Source organism: Gopherus evgoodei, chromosome 2, assembly GCF_007399415.2.
Source record: "Gopherus evgoodei ecotype Sinaloan lineage chromosome 2, rGopEvg1_v1.p, whole genome shotgun sequence".
In the NCBI taxonomy this organism is placed as follows: Eukaryota; Metazoa; Chordata; order Testudines; family Testudinidae; genus Gopherus; species Gopherus evgoodei.
In genome coordinates, this window is record NC_044323.1 from 7,126,642 (window position 1) to 7,143,322 (window position 16,681).

Here is a 16,681-nt window from a genome sequence, read left to right on the forward strand (position 1 = left end):
ATACAAATGGGTAAACTGAGGCAGAAAACGTTCTTGGCCCCAGTTTTAATCAGGGCTGGGCTGTTTTCTCTCGCCTTCTCCTCCCCTCTTAGCTTGCAGTAGTTGTACCTGCACAGTGGGTTTGCTACCATTTGTCATACACCCTGGGTGAGTTTTCTGGGGAGATTAGCAACACATCCTTTACTCCAACAATGGTCTCTCCCTCTAATTCCACAGGGCTGGATGGCCTGTACCAGATCCCTTACCCAGCACAGGGCAGATTTTGATCTCAGTTACCTGTGCAAATCTGGCATGACAGTGGAATCACTCCCAGTTTATACCATTGGCTGGAAGAGCAGAATCTGGCCCTGTTTCTCTAAGGCTGGGTATCACTGGCTGTCTGTGTTCACTCTCATGCACCATGTACTGCAGACCGGTGGCAGGAGATGTTTGGGAGGGAAGGGAAAGCCATGAAATCAGCACCAATTTTGTTCCAGTTTCTATAGCGGTACCACTCTAGCCCGAAATCACATCCCTGCCCTCCCAGCAGTGCTGGGGATCAGAGAGCCCAGACAGACACAGAAGCGTTTGATCCTCCCAAATCAGTCCCAAACATACTGTCTGTGCAACTGGGTGGCCAAATAAGAAACGAAAGAATATGTAGCATCCAAACCGTGAGCCTCAGAGAGGCGGATCGGGCTGGCTCACACTAAGAATGAAACAGCAGCGGCAGATGTAATCCTTCTGGAGACACCATTGAAATGTGTGACGTCTCCAGGACCTTCCTACTCATCTTAGACTGGAAGGGAAAGTTCACTTGACTCTGGTAGTAACTAGCATCCCTTGCACTTATAGCTCTGACCTTTTATCTAGCACCCCAAAGTGCTTCACAAAGAGGAGGCTGGGGGCACAGATCAAGCGGCTTTCCTCTCCCCTCTCTTTGGACCTTCCAAGAGCTGCAGGAGGGGTGAACCCCCTCGTTACCCTTTAGAGGGGAAAAATCGCTGTAGTTACAAGCCCTCCCGAGCAATTGAGTTACACTTTGTCCCTTTTCCTTGCAGGGAGAGAACTCAGAGACACAGGATGTCAAAGGCAGCTGCCGTAAATAGAGACTAGGGCTCAGCCAGTGTGGGGGAGTGGCGCTGATTCACACCAGCTGAGGACCGGGGCCTTCTTCTCTTTAAAAGAACCATGGAAGCAAAGGTCTCCAGCAATCCTGAGATGACCTGGACAAAGGTCGCTAGCGCTCCCGTTCCCATGCTGCTTTTCTAAGGCAAAGGTTCAAATTTTTTGTAATCAAAGTCCAATCAGCTAAAGGTTGGTCTCAGGGCAGTGGATCAGCACTAGGGGAGTCCAGTGGCGTCGGGTTTATCTTTCTCCTTTCTTTCTTTTGTGGTTTGGTTTGGTTTGGTTTTGTTGGTTTTTTGCTGCGAGTGGCCAAAAGAAGTCCAGAGTAATTTTGAACTCTGCTGAACAGCTCTTTCCTGGAGCCCCTTCTCTGATTTACATCAAACTCTGAAGAAACACTCTACATAAGAATGGCCATACTGGGTCAGACCAAAAGTCAATCCAGCCCAATATCCTGTTTTCTGACAGTGGCCAATGCCAGGTGCCCCAGAGGGAATGAACAGAACAGGTAACCATCAAGTGATCCATCCCCTGTCGCCCGTTCCCAGCTTCTGGCAAACAGAGGCTAGGGACACCATCCCTGCCCATCCTGGCTAATAGCCATTGATGGACCGAGCCTTCTGCCTTAGCTGCAGGTCTAATTTAGCAGCCTGGAGGCTGATTTTCTTGGATTTTAGATAGATGGGCAAGAGCAGGCTTATGTGAAAATCCGCTGCACCTGTAACTCTGGAGAGACGGCTGCCATCCCATAATAAATACTCTTTTCTTATGATTGACCAGTTCATTTTGTATCTATTACAACATCCCTTCGTTTCCTCTGTCTTTCATGAACCTGCTTCCTCTCCTGGGACCTTGCTCATCAGCTCTGTGTCTCCAAATGCATTTTGTTGGAGCTGGGTATGTTTGCCCGGCAGCTACTTGCTCCGAAATTCCCCTAGGTCAGAATCCAATTCAAAATTGCTCTAGTTCCTGCTCTTTGGCCCGCGACACCATACTGAGTTCAGCTCCATGATCTGTGCTTTGCTGCACATGGTGCAAGCAGTCAGCTCAGTGATGACAAGCCCACAACTGGTGCTTCAGAGGAAGGGCCCCTTGTCTCATCCCGCCTAGTCGTTAATCGTGGAGCCGTGCCCAGAGCCATCCTGGCCCAGAGCTTGCAATCCTCTTTGGCACATAATAGCAGGTTTCACGAGCCCCCCCTAAAGCTGTCCAGCTGCAGTATCTGATGTGACCCTTTGCCATCCACCTGAGCCGGTGGGATGCTGATTGTTCTGCTTTATTCCGTCGCTTGGCCTAGTCCACAAGGTTTCACTACAGCCATCACCCAGCTGTAGGTCATGGCTTCTACAAATGCTCCTGGCGGCTACTGCAACCACTGGGTCACCCTGCTCCCTTTCCCGCTACCTTCCTCAAAGGGCACGTCCTCTCCTAGCTGGGAGTCCCGCTCCTGGAGTGTGTAGCCCTTCCCCAGCTCGCCCTGGGCATGCTCAGACTGCTGGCCTGCTCTGGCTTAGCACCGTCAGCGCGAGGATCTCCTGGCACTCTCCCCACACTGGTGGGTGATGCCCCTGGGGAGAAGGGCTGGGAAGCACCCTGCCGCCCCACACACTTTACACAGGTGGAAACTGAGGCACGGTGAGGTGAAGCCACTTGCCCAGCTGTGTCTGTGGGAGCCGGCGTGAGCGCCACATAAAGGGGGCGGGGCACACAGCAGCGATGACTCAGCCCGAGAGAGGGGTGCAGCCCCTTCAGGGTGCTGCAAGGGGCTGTCCCTCCCACCTACCCCGGTTCCCATGGAGCTGGAACTGAGGGTGCTCACCGGATCGGGCCCTGAGAATCTAAGCTCCTCAAACAGGCCCCGATCTATGTCCTTCGCTCTCACTGACGCCCTTGGTCAGTAGCTCAGCGGACACTGCTCTCACTGGGAATTGATCCCAAACCCACTGGAGCCAATGGGGGGTGGGGTCTTTCCATTGACTGCCATGGCCTTTGGCTCCTGGCCCTGTATGGCTGTTCATGCTCCCCCACCCCGCCCAAGTTCAGTGACAACAAATCACGTCCCTGCAGAGCAGGCAGGGCCTTGGGTTCGAGGTGTAAGCCAAAAGCCCTCCACTTGGCTAATAGCCTGCAGCTCTGTAGCATCACCAGCCAGTCGCCATTATTTGCTATTCTAATTCGCTGAGTCCGGATCTGGTGCAGCCTCTTTCCCCGTTTTCCACGTGCCGTGAGTGATGTTAATAGCGACCCTCTGTGCCATACGCTACGCCAGTGAGGGCACGAAAGCAAAGCTACAACCAGGCAGGGGCGACAGGTCAGCAGCGGGCACGCTCTGAATTCGGCAGGCCCTTTGGCCAGTTTCAAGCCACGCAGCCCTGTTTGTGTCTGGTTTGGCTCCTGTCTGGTACTGTTCCATCTCTGCTGGGGTCACCTCACCCCTCACATGTGTGGTCATGCAGCGGGGGCGGGAGGGGGGCAGGGGGGCTTGCTTAGGAACGATCTTGCGTGCTCCCAGCACACTCTATTCCCTCTGCAAATTAGCATCCTCCGTGCAGCACACCCTCACACGCCTCTGGCGTGCTCAGCAAAAGAGCAGCTTTTGTGCAGCGTGATCTCACACACACCGTGTGTGCAAGGTCACACCTGCAGGTACAGTCACACAGACAGAGGCAAGGATCAGGGCCAGATCCAGATTTTTTGCCGCCCCAAGCAGCCAAGAAAGAAAAAAAAAGATATAGGGCCCGAGGGACCCGCTGCCGAATTGCCACTGAAGACCCGGATCTGCCGCCCCTTTCTGTTGGCCACCCCAAGCACCTGCTTCCTGCGCTGGTGCCTGGAGCAGGCCCTGGCGATGATGACTGGGAGGACAGTGTCCTTCTGGGGCTGCCTCCTATGAGTGCTGTGTAGTATGCTGATCGGCATCATCTCATGGTTACCTTGGGCTCTCCTGGATGATTGCTGTAGCCTTTTGCCATCTTAGACATAGAGTCTGCACTGCCTGTCAGCTTCCTGGGGCAGGGCCTGTCACTGTGTTTGTGTAGGACCTAGCACAACCCCGAAACCAACAAGAATGAGAAGCTGGGAATGGGCGACAGGGGATGGATCACTCGATGATCACCTGTTCTGTTCATTCCCTCTGGGGCACCTGGCATTAGCTACTGTTGGGAGACAGGATCCTGGGCTATAAGGACCTTTGGACTGACTGTTCTTATGCTCTTATGTGACAAGAAAAATCGGCTGTTCCCTTCTGCTGTGGCTGCGAGAGCTGCTGGAGCTCTGTATAAGGGTGTGGCGGTCACTTGCTGTCTCCAGTGCTGTGTTACTTTGTGGGGCAGAGGCTAGCCACATTTCCCTGCCATTTCCTTTTCAGGGACATGTGGGTCGGGGAGCCATGTCCCTGTTACTGTACAGGATGCAAGCGAGAACCGATTTATTCAACAATGCCAGGAGCCTTTCAGGCCAAGTGCCCTGCTGCACTGCAACTGGCACACCGGACGGTCCTGATTAACAAACCCCCATGCTTCCCTAAGTGTCATCCGGGCCCCCGTCCTGCAACACTGTCACGGAGTCCCCGGGCGATGCTCTGGAACTGCTCCCCACAAAGCCAGTTAGGACTTTGGGGAGTCTCCTCTCCCTTGGAGCAGACTGTCTTCAGAGCAAGAAGCTCACACGGCTTCACCTTCCTGGGTCTGAGCTTGGAGCATTCAGCACATGCCCATCTATGCGCTTCCCACAGCGAGTCTGCCCAGGTAGGGCCCTGGGGAAGCCAGAGGGTCTTGTACCCCACCACTTCGCAGTCAGACGTGAATCTCAGCCTGCCAGTAAAACAAAGGTTTATTAGATGACAGGATCACAGTCTAAAACAGAGTTTGTAGGTACAGAGAATGGGACCCCTCAGCCGGGTCCATCCTGGGGGCAGCAAGCCAGGCACCCACATTTGCACTCACCCCACGTCCCCAGCCAGCTCCAAACTGAAACCCCCTCCAGCCCCTCCTTTCTGGCCTTTGTCTTTTTTCCAGGCCAGGAGGTCACCTGAGCTCTTTGTTCACCTTTAGCCATCCCCTTGCAGTGGGGAAGGGCCCCGGCCATTTGTTGCCAGGAGACAGAGTGTTAGCCATTTATGCACACTGAAGTCTTAAGAAATGTATTGGGGAAACTGAGGCACACACACAGTATTCAAAGGAAACATTAAAAACAGTCCCACTTTGTCACATACTGATGTCAGCAGATGTTTGCCTGTTGACTTCAATGGGGATAGGAGCTGTGTAATTAATGTTGCACCTCTTATTCTGTACAAACAACTCAGGGCTTCGAGCTGAACCCAGATCACTGAGGTGGTGTCTGAGGATTGCCTTTTAAAGCCAGATTTGCCTCTTTGGTTATGTCATGGGGGCCCAGTACATGTTCAGTGAGCCACATTCTCCTCCTGCTTATAGTTCCTGGCCCGGTGCTATTTAACCTTATCAATGATGCGGAGGAAAGCATTTAATCATCACTGATAAAGTCTGCGGATGACACAAAAAGGGGGGAGTGGTAAATAATGGAGAGGCGCCATCTCTGATACAAAGCGAACCGGCTTGCTCGGTAAGCAGGGCACATGCTCCCAGTGGGATGCTGTGGCCAAATGGGCTAATGAGATCCTTGAGTACAGACACAGGGGCATCTCAAGGAGGAGCAGAGAGGTTACTTTACCTCAGGCTTTGGCCCTGGCGTGACTGCTGGAGGAATACTGTGTCCAGTTCTGGTGTCCACAATCCCAAGTGCTAGAAAGCTAAACGGGAAAGACTGTGAGGTGCACAGATACCACAGTGAGGCAGCCCCTGTGAGTAGCTTAGAGAGAGAGCTAAGAACTGGCTTTTTGGGGCATTTAAATGGCGAGTGGAAGTGAGGGGGCCTGCCTGGGAATCAAGCACCCTGGGTTCAGTTACGGACTCACTGCAACATCTTGGATGAGTCACTTTGCAGTGTCATGCCTCAGTTTCCCCATCTGTATAACGGCAATTATAATATCTACCCACTTTTGATGCCTATAGCTGAATCACTGTATAAGCTCTAGCATTACTTCTTGCTTGTCATTGGCCTGGAAATGTGCTCTGGACAGCAACCTTCCTAGGGAGAGTTTTGGCACTTGGAGTGCCAAAGAGAAGCTAGAAGTGCTGGCAACAACGGCCAAAGGACTGGGGAGAACTAAAGTGCAGGAAGGGGGAAAGGATCTTATCGCCTCCAAACCTGTTTACCCATCCCAATGTACACCTATTAATCCCTTCCCTGAGTCTCAGGTGAGAAACCACATCCTAGTCGGGTCGCTTTCAATTTATACGGAGCGTGGGAGCACTTCCCTTCTCCTGCCTCCTCCTGGCTTAGCCACTGGGCTGTTCAGTCCCTTAGCGCTCACTTTGCAAAGCTGCTCCCGGGGGGCACGGGGCTTTCTTGGGTCCTGTCACTTCTAATATCCTGCCTGGCTGCTCCCCAGAAGAGACTGAAGCCGCCGCAGCAGAGGAGATGGCAGGGCTGCGTTGACACCATCACTGGCAGCTGGCGTTTTCTGGGCCAGGTTCAGCCGCGGGGGAAGTTGACACAGTGTCCAAGCAGTTATTGGTCTGGCTCCCAGGTTGCAATTGGCCCTGGCCATTTCAGTGCTGGAGAGGCCATTCTGGAACGGTTTTCCCCTGCTTGATGCAGGGTCTGATCCACAGGCTCCCAGCTCCTGGGGGTTTCAGGTGCGTGAATCCAGAGCTGGGCTCCTGGGCTCCTGTGTCTGTAAGTGTCTAGGCTGCAGTGGAGGCCAGAACCAGGCTAGATTACGCAGACATAGAAAAGTCCAATTCCAAACTGCGGAAAGTCCCAGCAGCCCTGGGTAAGCAGATAATGCCCCGACCCTGCATACTCCTCCGCACGGACATTCCCTGCACCCACACCCGGACTCACTGAAGTTAACCGGGCTCCGCCTGGGCGCAGGCTTTAGGGTGACCAGACAGCAAGTGTAAAAAATCAGGCTGGGGGTGGGGGTTATTAGGAGCCTATATAAGAGAAAGATCCAAAAATCGGGACTGTCCCTATAAAATCAGGACATCTGGTCACCCTAGCAGGCTTCTACTCTTATAAAATGCATCGCGGGGTGGGGGCCTCAATCTGTGGCCTGTGGTATGATGCGAGCTAAAGGCCTTTTGCTGAGTTGCTGGGGGGAATGTGGTGGGCTGGTTAGCCTGGACGTGAGCCTATCTCAGAAGGACAGGCTGCGATAACACTCTCTGCCCTAGAAAAACCACGCCCGGGGCAGCAATTTGATACCACTGACCCAGAAGCCTGGAGGTAAAACTCTAACCAGCTCCCAGTGCGAGAAGGGACCCGATATCCAGCTGGCACATGTCCAGCCTGTCGCCCTAGGCTGCCAACCCTGCCTCCACGTCTCCCACCCCCATCCCTCCATCCTCCCCCACTTGCCCTGAATTAACTTTTGCTGCTGCTGTTTGACAGGCATCTTCTGAACCAACCCCCCTCTGTAGTGCTGATCTAAAATAAAACTATCTCCAGCCTGCCGCGCTCTACTCCCAGCTCAACTCACTCCAGAGATCCGCCCCAGGGGGGACTGGCAGCCAAGAACCCAAAGAGCCACCGGATGGACAGACAGATGCCTTAGCGGAAGGACAACTTATTATTTCTTCCTTCCCACCCAACTTAACAGTGCTGGGATCCAGATTTCCAAAGGAATCATCCGTCCCCCTGCTTTGCCTCACTTCTGAGCTCTGGGCTGGTGCTGCACTGTGCCAACTGCTTGTCAAGGTCAGTTGCAGGGAAATGCATGTTCCAAAAGGAGGCGAGTAAATCGGGTCATTGTTAAATGACTTAGCTGCATGGCGCAAGCTCACCCCTTCTTGCATTGTGTTTGCCACCCGGCCCTGGCAGCGCGGCTGAGCTGAATGTCTTGCTGTGTCTGTGGCCGGAGTCTATTGTTAACTGCAGCTGCTGTGGATGGGATGTGAGGACGGGTTGCTTTCACCGGCCAGGGCGCAAGCGCTGGATGTAAGAGCGACCTCTTGCAACGAGATTCAGCCACAGTGCAGAAGTATCGGTAACGCAACCATAATCTGTGGACACAGCGGGCAAAGTGCACATCCCCTAGCACATCCGTGTGCCTCCCAGGTGTGGAGCGGAGCAGGGAGATGGGTACGCTTAGCCACCTATGCATGGGTTAGTGCACTCACCTACCTGCCCCACTGCAGCCAAGGACAGGCACCCTGGGCTGTCGCAGAGGCCTGCAGCTGCAGGCAGGGCAATTGCTCAGCTAAATTTGGAAAGGACTCCATGTTCTGCAGACCGAGGTTTTTTCCCACCTCGGCCTCACACCAGCTTCGGGGGCATTGCATTCCCGGTTACATAACTTTGCTCCATTAACCTTTTCCCATCCGGCCCTGCTGGGATCAATACCTTGAAAAACACCCTGTAAGTGCACAGTGGCTGAAGTCATGCTGGGGGGGTGGGGGGCTGCTTAACGAGACATCCACAATGAGGAACAAAACACCAAGCACACCCTCCGAGTGGGTTAAAACTAGACAGTGCAAAGCAAAGGCACTTTGATCATAAGACATGGTCTTACACAGCAGGTAGGACGACACATAATGGGGCCTAGTGGCTCATGTGCCAGATTGGGACTCAAGCGATCCAGGTTCTACTCCTGGCTCTTGGGCAAGTCACTTCCCAGCCCTGTGCCTCGGTTTCCCTACCTGCCAAGTGGGATAGTGGTGCTGACCTTTGCGGGGCATGTTGAGCTGCGTGGCTGAGAAGTGCAATGTCACTGCTGACCCGGTCTCAGAAGAGAAAAGGCACAGGACCCTATTGTAATGATCCAGGCCACTCAGTGATTGCCGGCGGCCATCCAGCTGCCAATACGCCATCTCCAGCTAGCAGTGGGTTCTGCATGGTTCACAATAACCAGGCAGCACTATTCAGTTCATTGTGATCACTGCAGCAGGGGCCAAAGTCTACCCTGGTTTATACCCATGCAACCTCCCCGGCAGCAACACTGAAGGCCGCAGGGGACCCTGGGAGGCAGAATTGGGCCCGGATACCATCCTGTTCTTTCATAAGGCACAAAACTGCAAAAGCCTCATTGCAGAGTCACGGCAACTAGCGTTGGAAAACAGCTGCCATGTTAGGGTGCTGAATCCCCCTGACTCTGCCCTCGTTGTATTCCCCGGGGCTTTTGTCTGGTTGTGAACGTGCCCATCCCTTGGGAGACTGTGCCACCTTGCTGCCAGGAAGCCCAGCCTGCTATTCCAGCTGAATGCCTGTTTCTCCAGCCAGACCCCTCATTAGCCCCCCATGGGATGCCCGACCAGTCTCCTTGACCTTTCTTCATGGCAATCGTTTGGAGACTGTTAGCCCATGTTACCTCCATGCGCAGATACATGCTGAATGCCATGAGGAGCACCCAAGGCCCATGGCGACTCTCCCAGGAGCAAAACCTGGGAATGAGTGTAGGCGGCCTCCCCTTGCTCTGGGAAGGAGGTGCCTGGGACTGAACCCAGGCTCCCAGCAGTGTCAGCCCAAACTGCACCGACTTTGCATCATCTCCCGTCAGCATCACTTCTCAGCAGTTTCCTTGACTCCTCTTTCCTGCCTGGCTTAGGCACGGAGATGACCCTCTTCCCCCTGCTATCCCCGGTTCATTGCCCAGGGTTGCCAAGTTGGTAATATTAGTGTGGAACCTCCCCTGCCCCGTCTCTCCCCCCTGAGGCCCTGCCCCCTTCCACTCTTTTCCCCTCCCACCCCCAACCCGCCTGCCCCGGTCAGGAGGGACTTGCCTGTGGAGCCGGGGCTGGGATCTGCAGCCACTCAATGGAGGTAGGAAGCGGCCCCGGCTGAGTAGGGACTGGAGCAGGTGATGACCCAGTGCCTCCCCTGCTCACAGTAACCGGACTTTGGGTGTCCTGTCAGTAAATCTGACCAGACACTGTCAGGTCCCTTTTCAACTGGACTTTCCGGTAGAGAATCAGGCACCTGGCCACCCTATTGTTGCCACTCTGCGCCTCCAACTGCACACATGGGGCATCTCACAGTCTTTCATTCCTCTTCACAGCCCTGTGGGGCGGCAGGAAAATGCCATTGGCCTCATTTAGCTGGTGGGCAGAGGAGCATGGAGACAGCAAGGGCTCTCCCCACAAGGGGAAGCAGGCGTCCCAGCGCTCACCGCCACAGCAGCTAGCTTCCAGGCGCCCTGTGGCATTCACAACCCCGGGTCAGCATCCCCAGCCATTGTAGGGGGACACAGAATGCGTGACACAGATACCAGCAAGCTGAGTGGGGTGCTGATGAAGCAAGCCAGCGGGAAATGGCCAGACACTGGATGGAGCCTAAGCACTGCTCCTCCAGGGTAGCTAAGGCTTTTAGCTGTGGGTTGGAAGGAGGCACTCTCCTCTACTTGGGCTTCTTAGGCTACGTCTACACTACAGCATAAAATCAAAATAACTAAAACCGGTTTTATAAAACCGATATTATAAAATCGATTTTATGCGTCCACACTAGGGCACATTAATTCGGTGGTGTGCGTCCATGGTCCGAGGCTAGCATCAATTTCTGGAGCGGTGCACTGTGGGTAGCTACTGTAAAATGATGAGGCCAATAACTTCGATTTCCGTCCACACTAATCCTAAATCGATATAGTAATATCGATTTTAGTGTTACTCCTCTCGTTGGGGAGGAGTACAGAAATCGATTTTAAGAGCCCTTAAAATCGATTTAAAGTGTGTTGTAGTGTGGACAGGTACAGCATTAAATCGATTTAACGCTGTTTAAATCGATTTAACTGCGTAGTGTGGACCAGGCCTTAGCTGTAAACCCTCCAGAAGGCAGGAGCCTAAGCCAGATCGGTCCTGTATCCTGTGAGAGAGAACTCTGCCATAGCCCCTAGCCTGGTGGGTAGGCACTCAGCTGGGAAGCGGTGGCCCTGTTTTCCAATCCTGCTCTGCCTGATCTGGAGCCAGAATTTGAACCCAGATCTTCCAGCTGACTGCCCAAACCGCTGGGCCCTTGGGTATTCCTCTCTCCTGCTGAAGCTTCCCATTCATTATGCCTGGGGTGAGAGAGCGGGTGAGAAAAGAAGACAGGCCTATTGCCTGGTGGTTAGGGCATGCTGCTGGCATGCGGGAGAGTCAGGCTTGTGGCTTTGCTCCAGACTGGGGCTTCAAACTTGAGTGGCCTAGCTCCGAGGGAGTGTGCGAACCCCTGGGTACAACGGGATGTACGCACACAGCCTGCCTGCTCCGGAAATTTCTTATCTGACTGCCCCCGGCAGCCTTTTGTGCACGGCCTGTTCCGTGCTCTGAGCACACCTGCAGGCGAGAGACCCAGGGGAAGGCGTCGTTGGAGAAAGGCCATAGACATGACCTCAGGTGCTGAGCAATGAGGCAGTGTCAGGACTGAGGTGGCTTTGCTCATTAGCAGACACTTAGGTTGCCTAGGGGGCTGTTCCTGGAGGAGTTTGGGAGTAGTTTACTTTGCAGCTGAGCGGGAATTTTGAGGTGCTCGGAGTCACCTAAATGTTGGACTGAGAGTGGCCATGGATATGGCCCTGAAAGTCTTGCCCAAGGCTACACAGGAAACCTGTAGCAGAGGAGGAACCTGACATCAGGTCTTGCATATTCTAGGCTAACCACTGGCCCATCGTTCCTTCTGCCGCATTTGGGCTGAAGGGGAAGGAGGTTTCAGACCAGGTCCAAAGGCTCCTGTGGACTTCACTGGGCTTTGGATTGGGCCCCGGGTGAACTCCTTCACCAAGCGAAGCCGCAGGTTGACCCGCGCTTTTGGTTCAGAGACTGATCTGCCGTTATTGGACCAAAGAGAGGCTCCAGCTTTTAAAAATTCAGTAAAATAAAATAAAAAAATAACCCACCAGAGGCAAAAGCTTTACACACCAGACTTTAAATCAGGGGCTGCCAGAGGTTGGGTTTTTTTTATTGCTGCTCACACATGCAGGCCCCTTCCTGCTCCCCTTTAAAGTTCACTCTGCTAATGTTACTGAGTTCACAGGATTAACTGCTCCTCTGCCGATCTGTGTTCTCTGCATCTCCCTGCCAGGTAGCCCAGGGTGGCTTCCTTGTAAGCACATCTTCCAGCCTGAGCCACGAGCCTTTTGGCTCACCTGCCTATGGTTCATCAGGGGCTGGCTGCTGAGTCTGGCCCACATGCTCAGGGTGTAACTGATTGCCAGATTTGGGGTCAGGCAGGAATTTTCGCCAGGTCAGACTGTCAGAGACCCTGGGGGCTTTTTTCTTTCCTCTGCAGCAGGGGCACAGGTCACTTGCTGGTTTGAACTAGAGTAAGTGCTGGATTCTCTGTAACTTGACGTCTGTAGATCATGATTTGAGGACTTGAGTAACTCAGCCAGAGGTTAGGGGTCTGTTACAGGAGTGGGTGGGTGAGATTCTGTGGCCTGCAGCATGCAGGAGGTCAGACTAGATGGTCATGATGGTCCCTTCTGGCCTTAAAGTCTATGAGCTATGAGACTTGGCCTCTGTAATGGAGGCAATTGAGTCACTGAATGAGCGACTCTGCTAACTGGGAAGGGGAGAAATTCACCAGCTACTAGTACCAATGGGCATGTCTACACAGCTCCTGGCTCCTAGCCCGGGTTAACAGGCGTGAGCTAGCAGGGCTTGCACTGGCGTGCAAAGAAGAGACAGCACTTTGAAATTGCAACTCGGCCAGAACCAAACTCCGAGTCCCATTGCCGTAGGCATCATGAGGAAGAGACAGTCCCTGCCCCACAGAGCCTACAACAGTGGGAGACCAGCCACACAAAGGGACCGGAAGGAAGTGCCCTGTGACAGGTGGGTAACTGAGGCAGAGAGAGAGGAAGTAACTTGCCCAAGATCACCGAATGCTGTCCTGCCTCTTGGACAGCTTTGACTGAACAAGCAATGCTGCCCTTAGCCATTCCCTCAGTGGCACCTGGACAAATGATGCCTGGAAGGCGATCGTGTTATCAGACAAGCAAATACGCTCAGAGCAGTTACAAGCTGGTCACTAAATCTCTCCAAGCCATTGGAAACCACATTGCAGTCATACCTGCCCTGCGAGATCCTACCCTAGCAGGCCTTAAAGCAAGTGCTGGGTAGATCAGCCATGGGGAAGGGGTGCGTTTAGATACAAATGTTCCAGTCTCTGATCCCAGAATAGGGAGTGGGGAATGCAACATACAGGAGTCCCACTTGGTCGTGATGGCTCTGGAAGCTCTAAGTCTATCCCTGAAAAATGTGACCCAGTTTAACATGACAAGATACACATAAAAACTCTCATCTCCTTCCCTAGACTAAATGGCTTAACAATGCAGAGGATGCTACCAGGGACCTGCTGCACACAACACATTGTCACTGGTAACCATGTATTGCCTGTATATTGACAACGATACCAAGTACATTACCCACCATTCATTGCCACTGTACACGGCTGGCCACACACACTACACTGCCAGAGATGCAATAGCTTCTTGTCCGTGACTATGCACTACCAGCTGTGTCCAGTATCTAGCATCCAACATGCTGTGTGGTTATCAGCTACGCACAGGACACAGAATATCACAGCTGGAACGGACCTCAGGAGGTATCCAGTCCAACCCCCTGCTTAAAGCAGGACCAATCCCCAGTTCCCTAAATGGCCCCCTCAAGGATTGGACTCACAACCCTGGGTTTAGCAGGCCAGTGCTCAAACCACTGAGCTATCTCTCCCCCTACGGGGAGTGTCTTGCCACGGGACTTACTAGCACAGAACCAGTTGATGACATGGAAAGGGAGTCGCAGAGCCAATTTTCCGATACATCTTAAACTACCCAGACTTTTGTTATTTATTATTATTTATATTATGGCATCTTCCAAAGGCCTCAGTCAGAAACCAGGGCCCCATCCTTCTAGGCACTGCACAGACAGAGAAACACAGACCCTGGCACAAGAGATTCAGACCTGTTCAGAGGGGTTTTACCCACCAGATCCCACCCCGAGTATTTCTGGGGAACCCCAGGCTAAGTGGAATGGCCAGCGTTTCCACATTTGATTGCCAACATTAGGCACCAAAAAACATGCCTTAGCCCTACACAAGTGGCCCCTTTCTTTAAGAATTGCCCAGCTCCCTACAGCTCTCCCTGACTTCAGTGGTTAGCACAAGAATTCTGCCTAGGTTAGGACTCTCCTGCATGATCCCTCTATCATGTGCCAGTCACAGTTTCCCATCTGTGCCAGAGTCCACAGGGATGATAACTCTGTTACAGCTCTAGCAGAGAGCCCGGCTCTGGAGGTCCCAAGTTAAAATCCCCAGTGCTGGCCAAGGTTGCAGCTGTGACCCTTTCATGCTCCATGCCTGTCTGCCCCTGTGGGGGTCGGAGGATTGCAATCTGTTTCTCGTGCCAGCATACTGGGGGAGGGGAATCGCCACAGGGCAGGGCCTGGACACACACAGTCCTATGTGCCTTCGAAAACAATGTCTGTGCCTAGACGATTTCCCAGCCGCGGGTTTGTAATCTTAAGCTTCATTGTGGCAAGTCCTCTGCAAGGAAAAGCACCAGTACAGGTGAGTAGGGGAGAAACGGTTATATGAAAGGAAGTGGCCAGAGGCCAAGCAATGTAATCTCTTGAGGCAGGGAATCCCAACCTATGGTTCTTTGAGGTACATGTAATTCAAGGCTCCCACAATATCCATCCATTAGATAGGTGTTCCATGCCCTCTGCCTGTATCCCAGAAGTACCCAGTACTCATATAAGAAGGCAACATGGTCCAGAGGATTATCCACTAGACTGGGAGTCAGGTGAGCTGGGTTCCGTGCCAGGGGAACGATGATCCCTGCCTTCTAGTACAAAGAGCCCTGAGATATAGGGATGAAAAGTACCTCCCAGGGGGCAGTAAATGAGGTCCTCAGGAGGGGGGAGACAAAACAAGGGACCTCTTCCCTCCGAGCAGCTGGGAAAGGATGGCAGAGAGGCTGTTACTTTGCAATGGCATAAGGTGGTTGTATGGTGGGGTTCTGCTGTGGCTCAGTGCCTGGCCATCCCCAGATGAGGAAGCTGGCCTAAGCCGATCAGCCCCGGCTTGGGGAAAAGGGATAAGAGCCAAGTGCTCTGCAACACTATGGCGCTGAATGCAATGTGCCACTGACTGCGCTAGCTCCCAGCAGAAGGCGACAGGGTGGCATTGGCAGTGACTGACTGCAAGGGGATTTTGCAGTGGTGAGGTGCATTAGAGTCATGATATCATATTGGACAACGAGGTGAATCCCATCCCCTGGGATATTTAAAACCAGACTGGCCCGAGCGCTGTAAGGAGCAATGCTGCTCCATCACAAAGAGCAAACACATGACTGAATAGCCCCTCTGATTTCTATGGTCACATGGTCTGCTGGAGACGGGGTGGCATAGATGGACCATTCTTGTGTTGAGTTTAGCAGCTACTGTGTTCGAAAAATAAAGGCAGGCTGGAATCACAGAGCGGAGGAAATTCCCCTTCTTGTTCAGGGAGGGTAATAGAAGGATATGTCAGCCCAGGGGTGGTAGGTAAAGGAGCCCGTCACCTGGTAGAACACTGCAGACAAAAGACAACAAAATGGATCCAACCCTCCAGTTTCAAGTCATTCACGTGTAATGAGATCCCACACACCGTGTGGGTGTGAGCAGCTATGGACACCAAACTTTTCCTTTCCTTTTTTTCTCTGCCAGATCTGGAGACCCTTGGCTGTTGGGGTGGTAACCCGCCAACATGGGTATTAAAGCAATGTTACCGAGTTATGAGCTGGGTTTCTACGCTCTGATCCTGACTTGTGCGGTGGTGTACAGTGGAAACGGGATCTTTGAGGCATCGAGAGGTAATTTTCCTAATCCAAGCTAGCCAGCTGTGGGTGTGTAAGTGGTAGATGTATTCCAAACAGGTATTCTTACCATCCAGAATTCAGAAGGAGCCAATTTCTACCATTTGCAATATTTTTTCTTATGAGCATAAGTATAAAGCTCTTGGACTTGATCCTCTGCTGAGAATGACCTTGTGAGTCACTTTCATCTGAGCAAAGTAGGTGTGAAATGCTGCCCAATCTGAGTGGAACCGTTCCACGCTCACTGGGCACAGATGTGAATGGTGACATCAGGCGCAAAGAACTGGCGAAGCCCCTCTGTCAACGTCCTAGACAGGCCGATACCTTTTCTTCAAGGGCTCTGATCGTCAGTAATGCAGCACATCTTTTTATGGAACACCAGACCACGGCACTGCTGACAGCTGGGTCCCCCTCCCCCTATGAAAGCTCCCAATTCTTCCTATCTACAGCATATCATCTCATGATGGTTCCTCAAACAGGGCAGGGGCAGGATGTTGGAGAAATCCCTGTTTGGAGGCTCTTTGGTCTTTGCTCCTTTCCTCTGGCTCCTTTAGCAGAGCAAACAACCCTTGTAGGGGTGATCATTCTGAGTTGAGTCTGAAGCACATTGGTGGGGTGATGCAGGTGACGCTTGGACTGCTGCTGCCTATGATGTATCTGTCTGAAGCATAAACAGGGGGCTTCAGGCTGAGGGTGGTCATGCCAGCCCCCTCCAGCTAAACCCTAAAT

The 16,681-nt window shown here is 52.9% G+C and overlaps 1 protein-coding gene across 3 annotated transcripts in view; it reads left to right on the forward strand.

Moving 5' to 3' along the window:
- Positions 1-7,256: 7,256 nt before the first annotated feature.
- The window catches only part of HHATL (hedgehog acyltransferase like), a 44,292-nt gene continuing 34,867 nt past the window's right edge, over positions 7,257-16,681 (forward strand). For 2 of the 3 annotated variants that reach the window (XM_030549923.1, XM_030549924.1), the window contains exon 1: positions 7,257-7,887. Coding sequence is in view for 1 of the 3 variants with exons in the window: in XM_030549921.1 (XP_030405781.1) it covers positions 15,844-15,949 (106 nt within the window). In the remaining 2 variants the exon portion in view is untranslated. Of the gene's footprint in view, positions 7,888-15,803; positions 15,950-16,681 lie in introns of all 3 variants that reach the window. The other variant, XM_030549921.1, reaches the window with a different exon arrangement.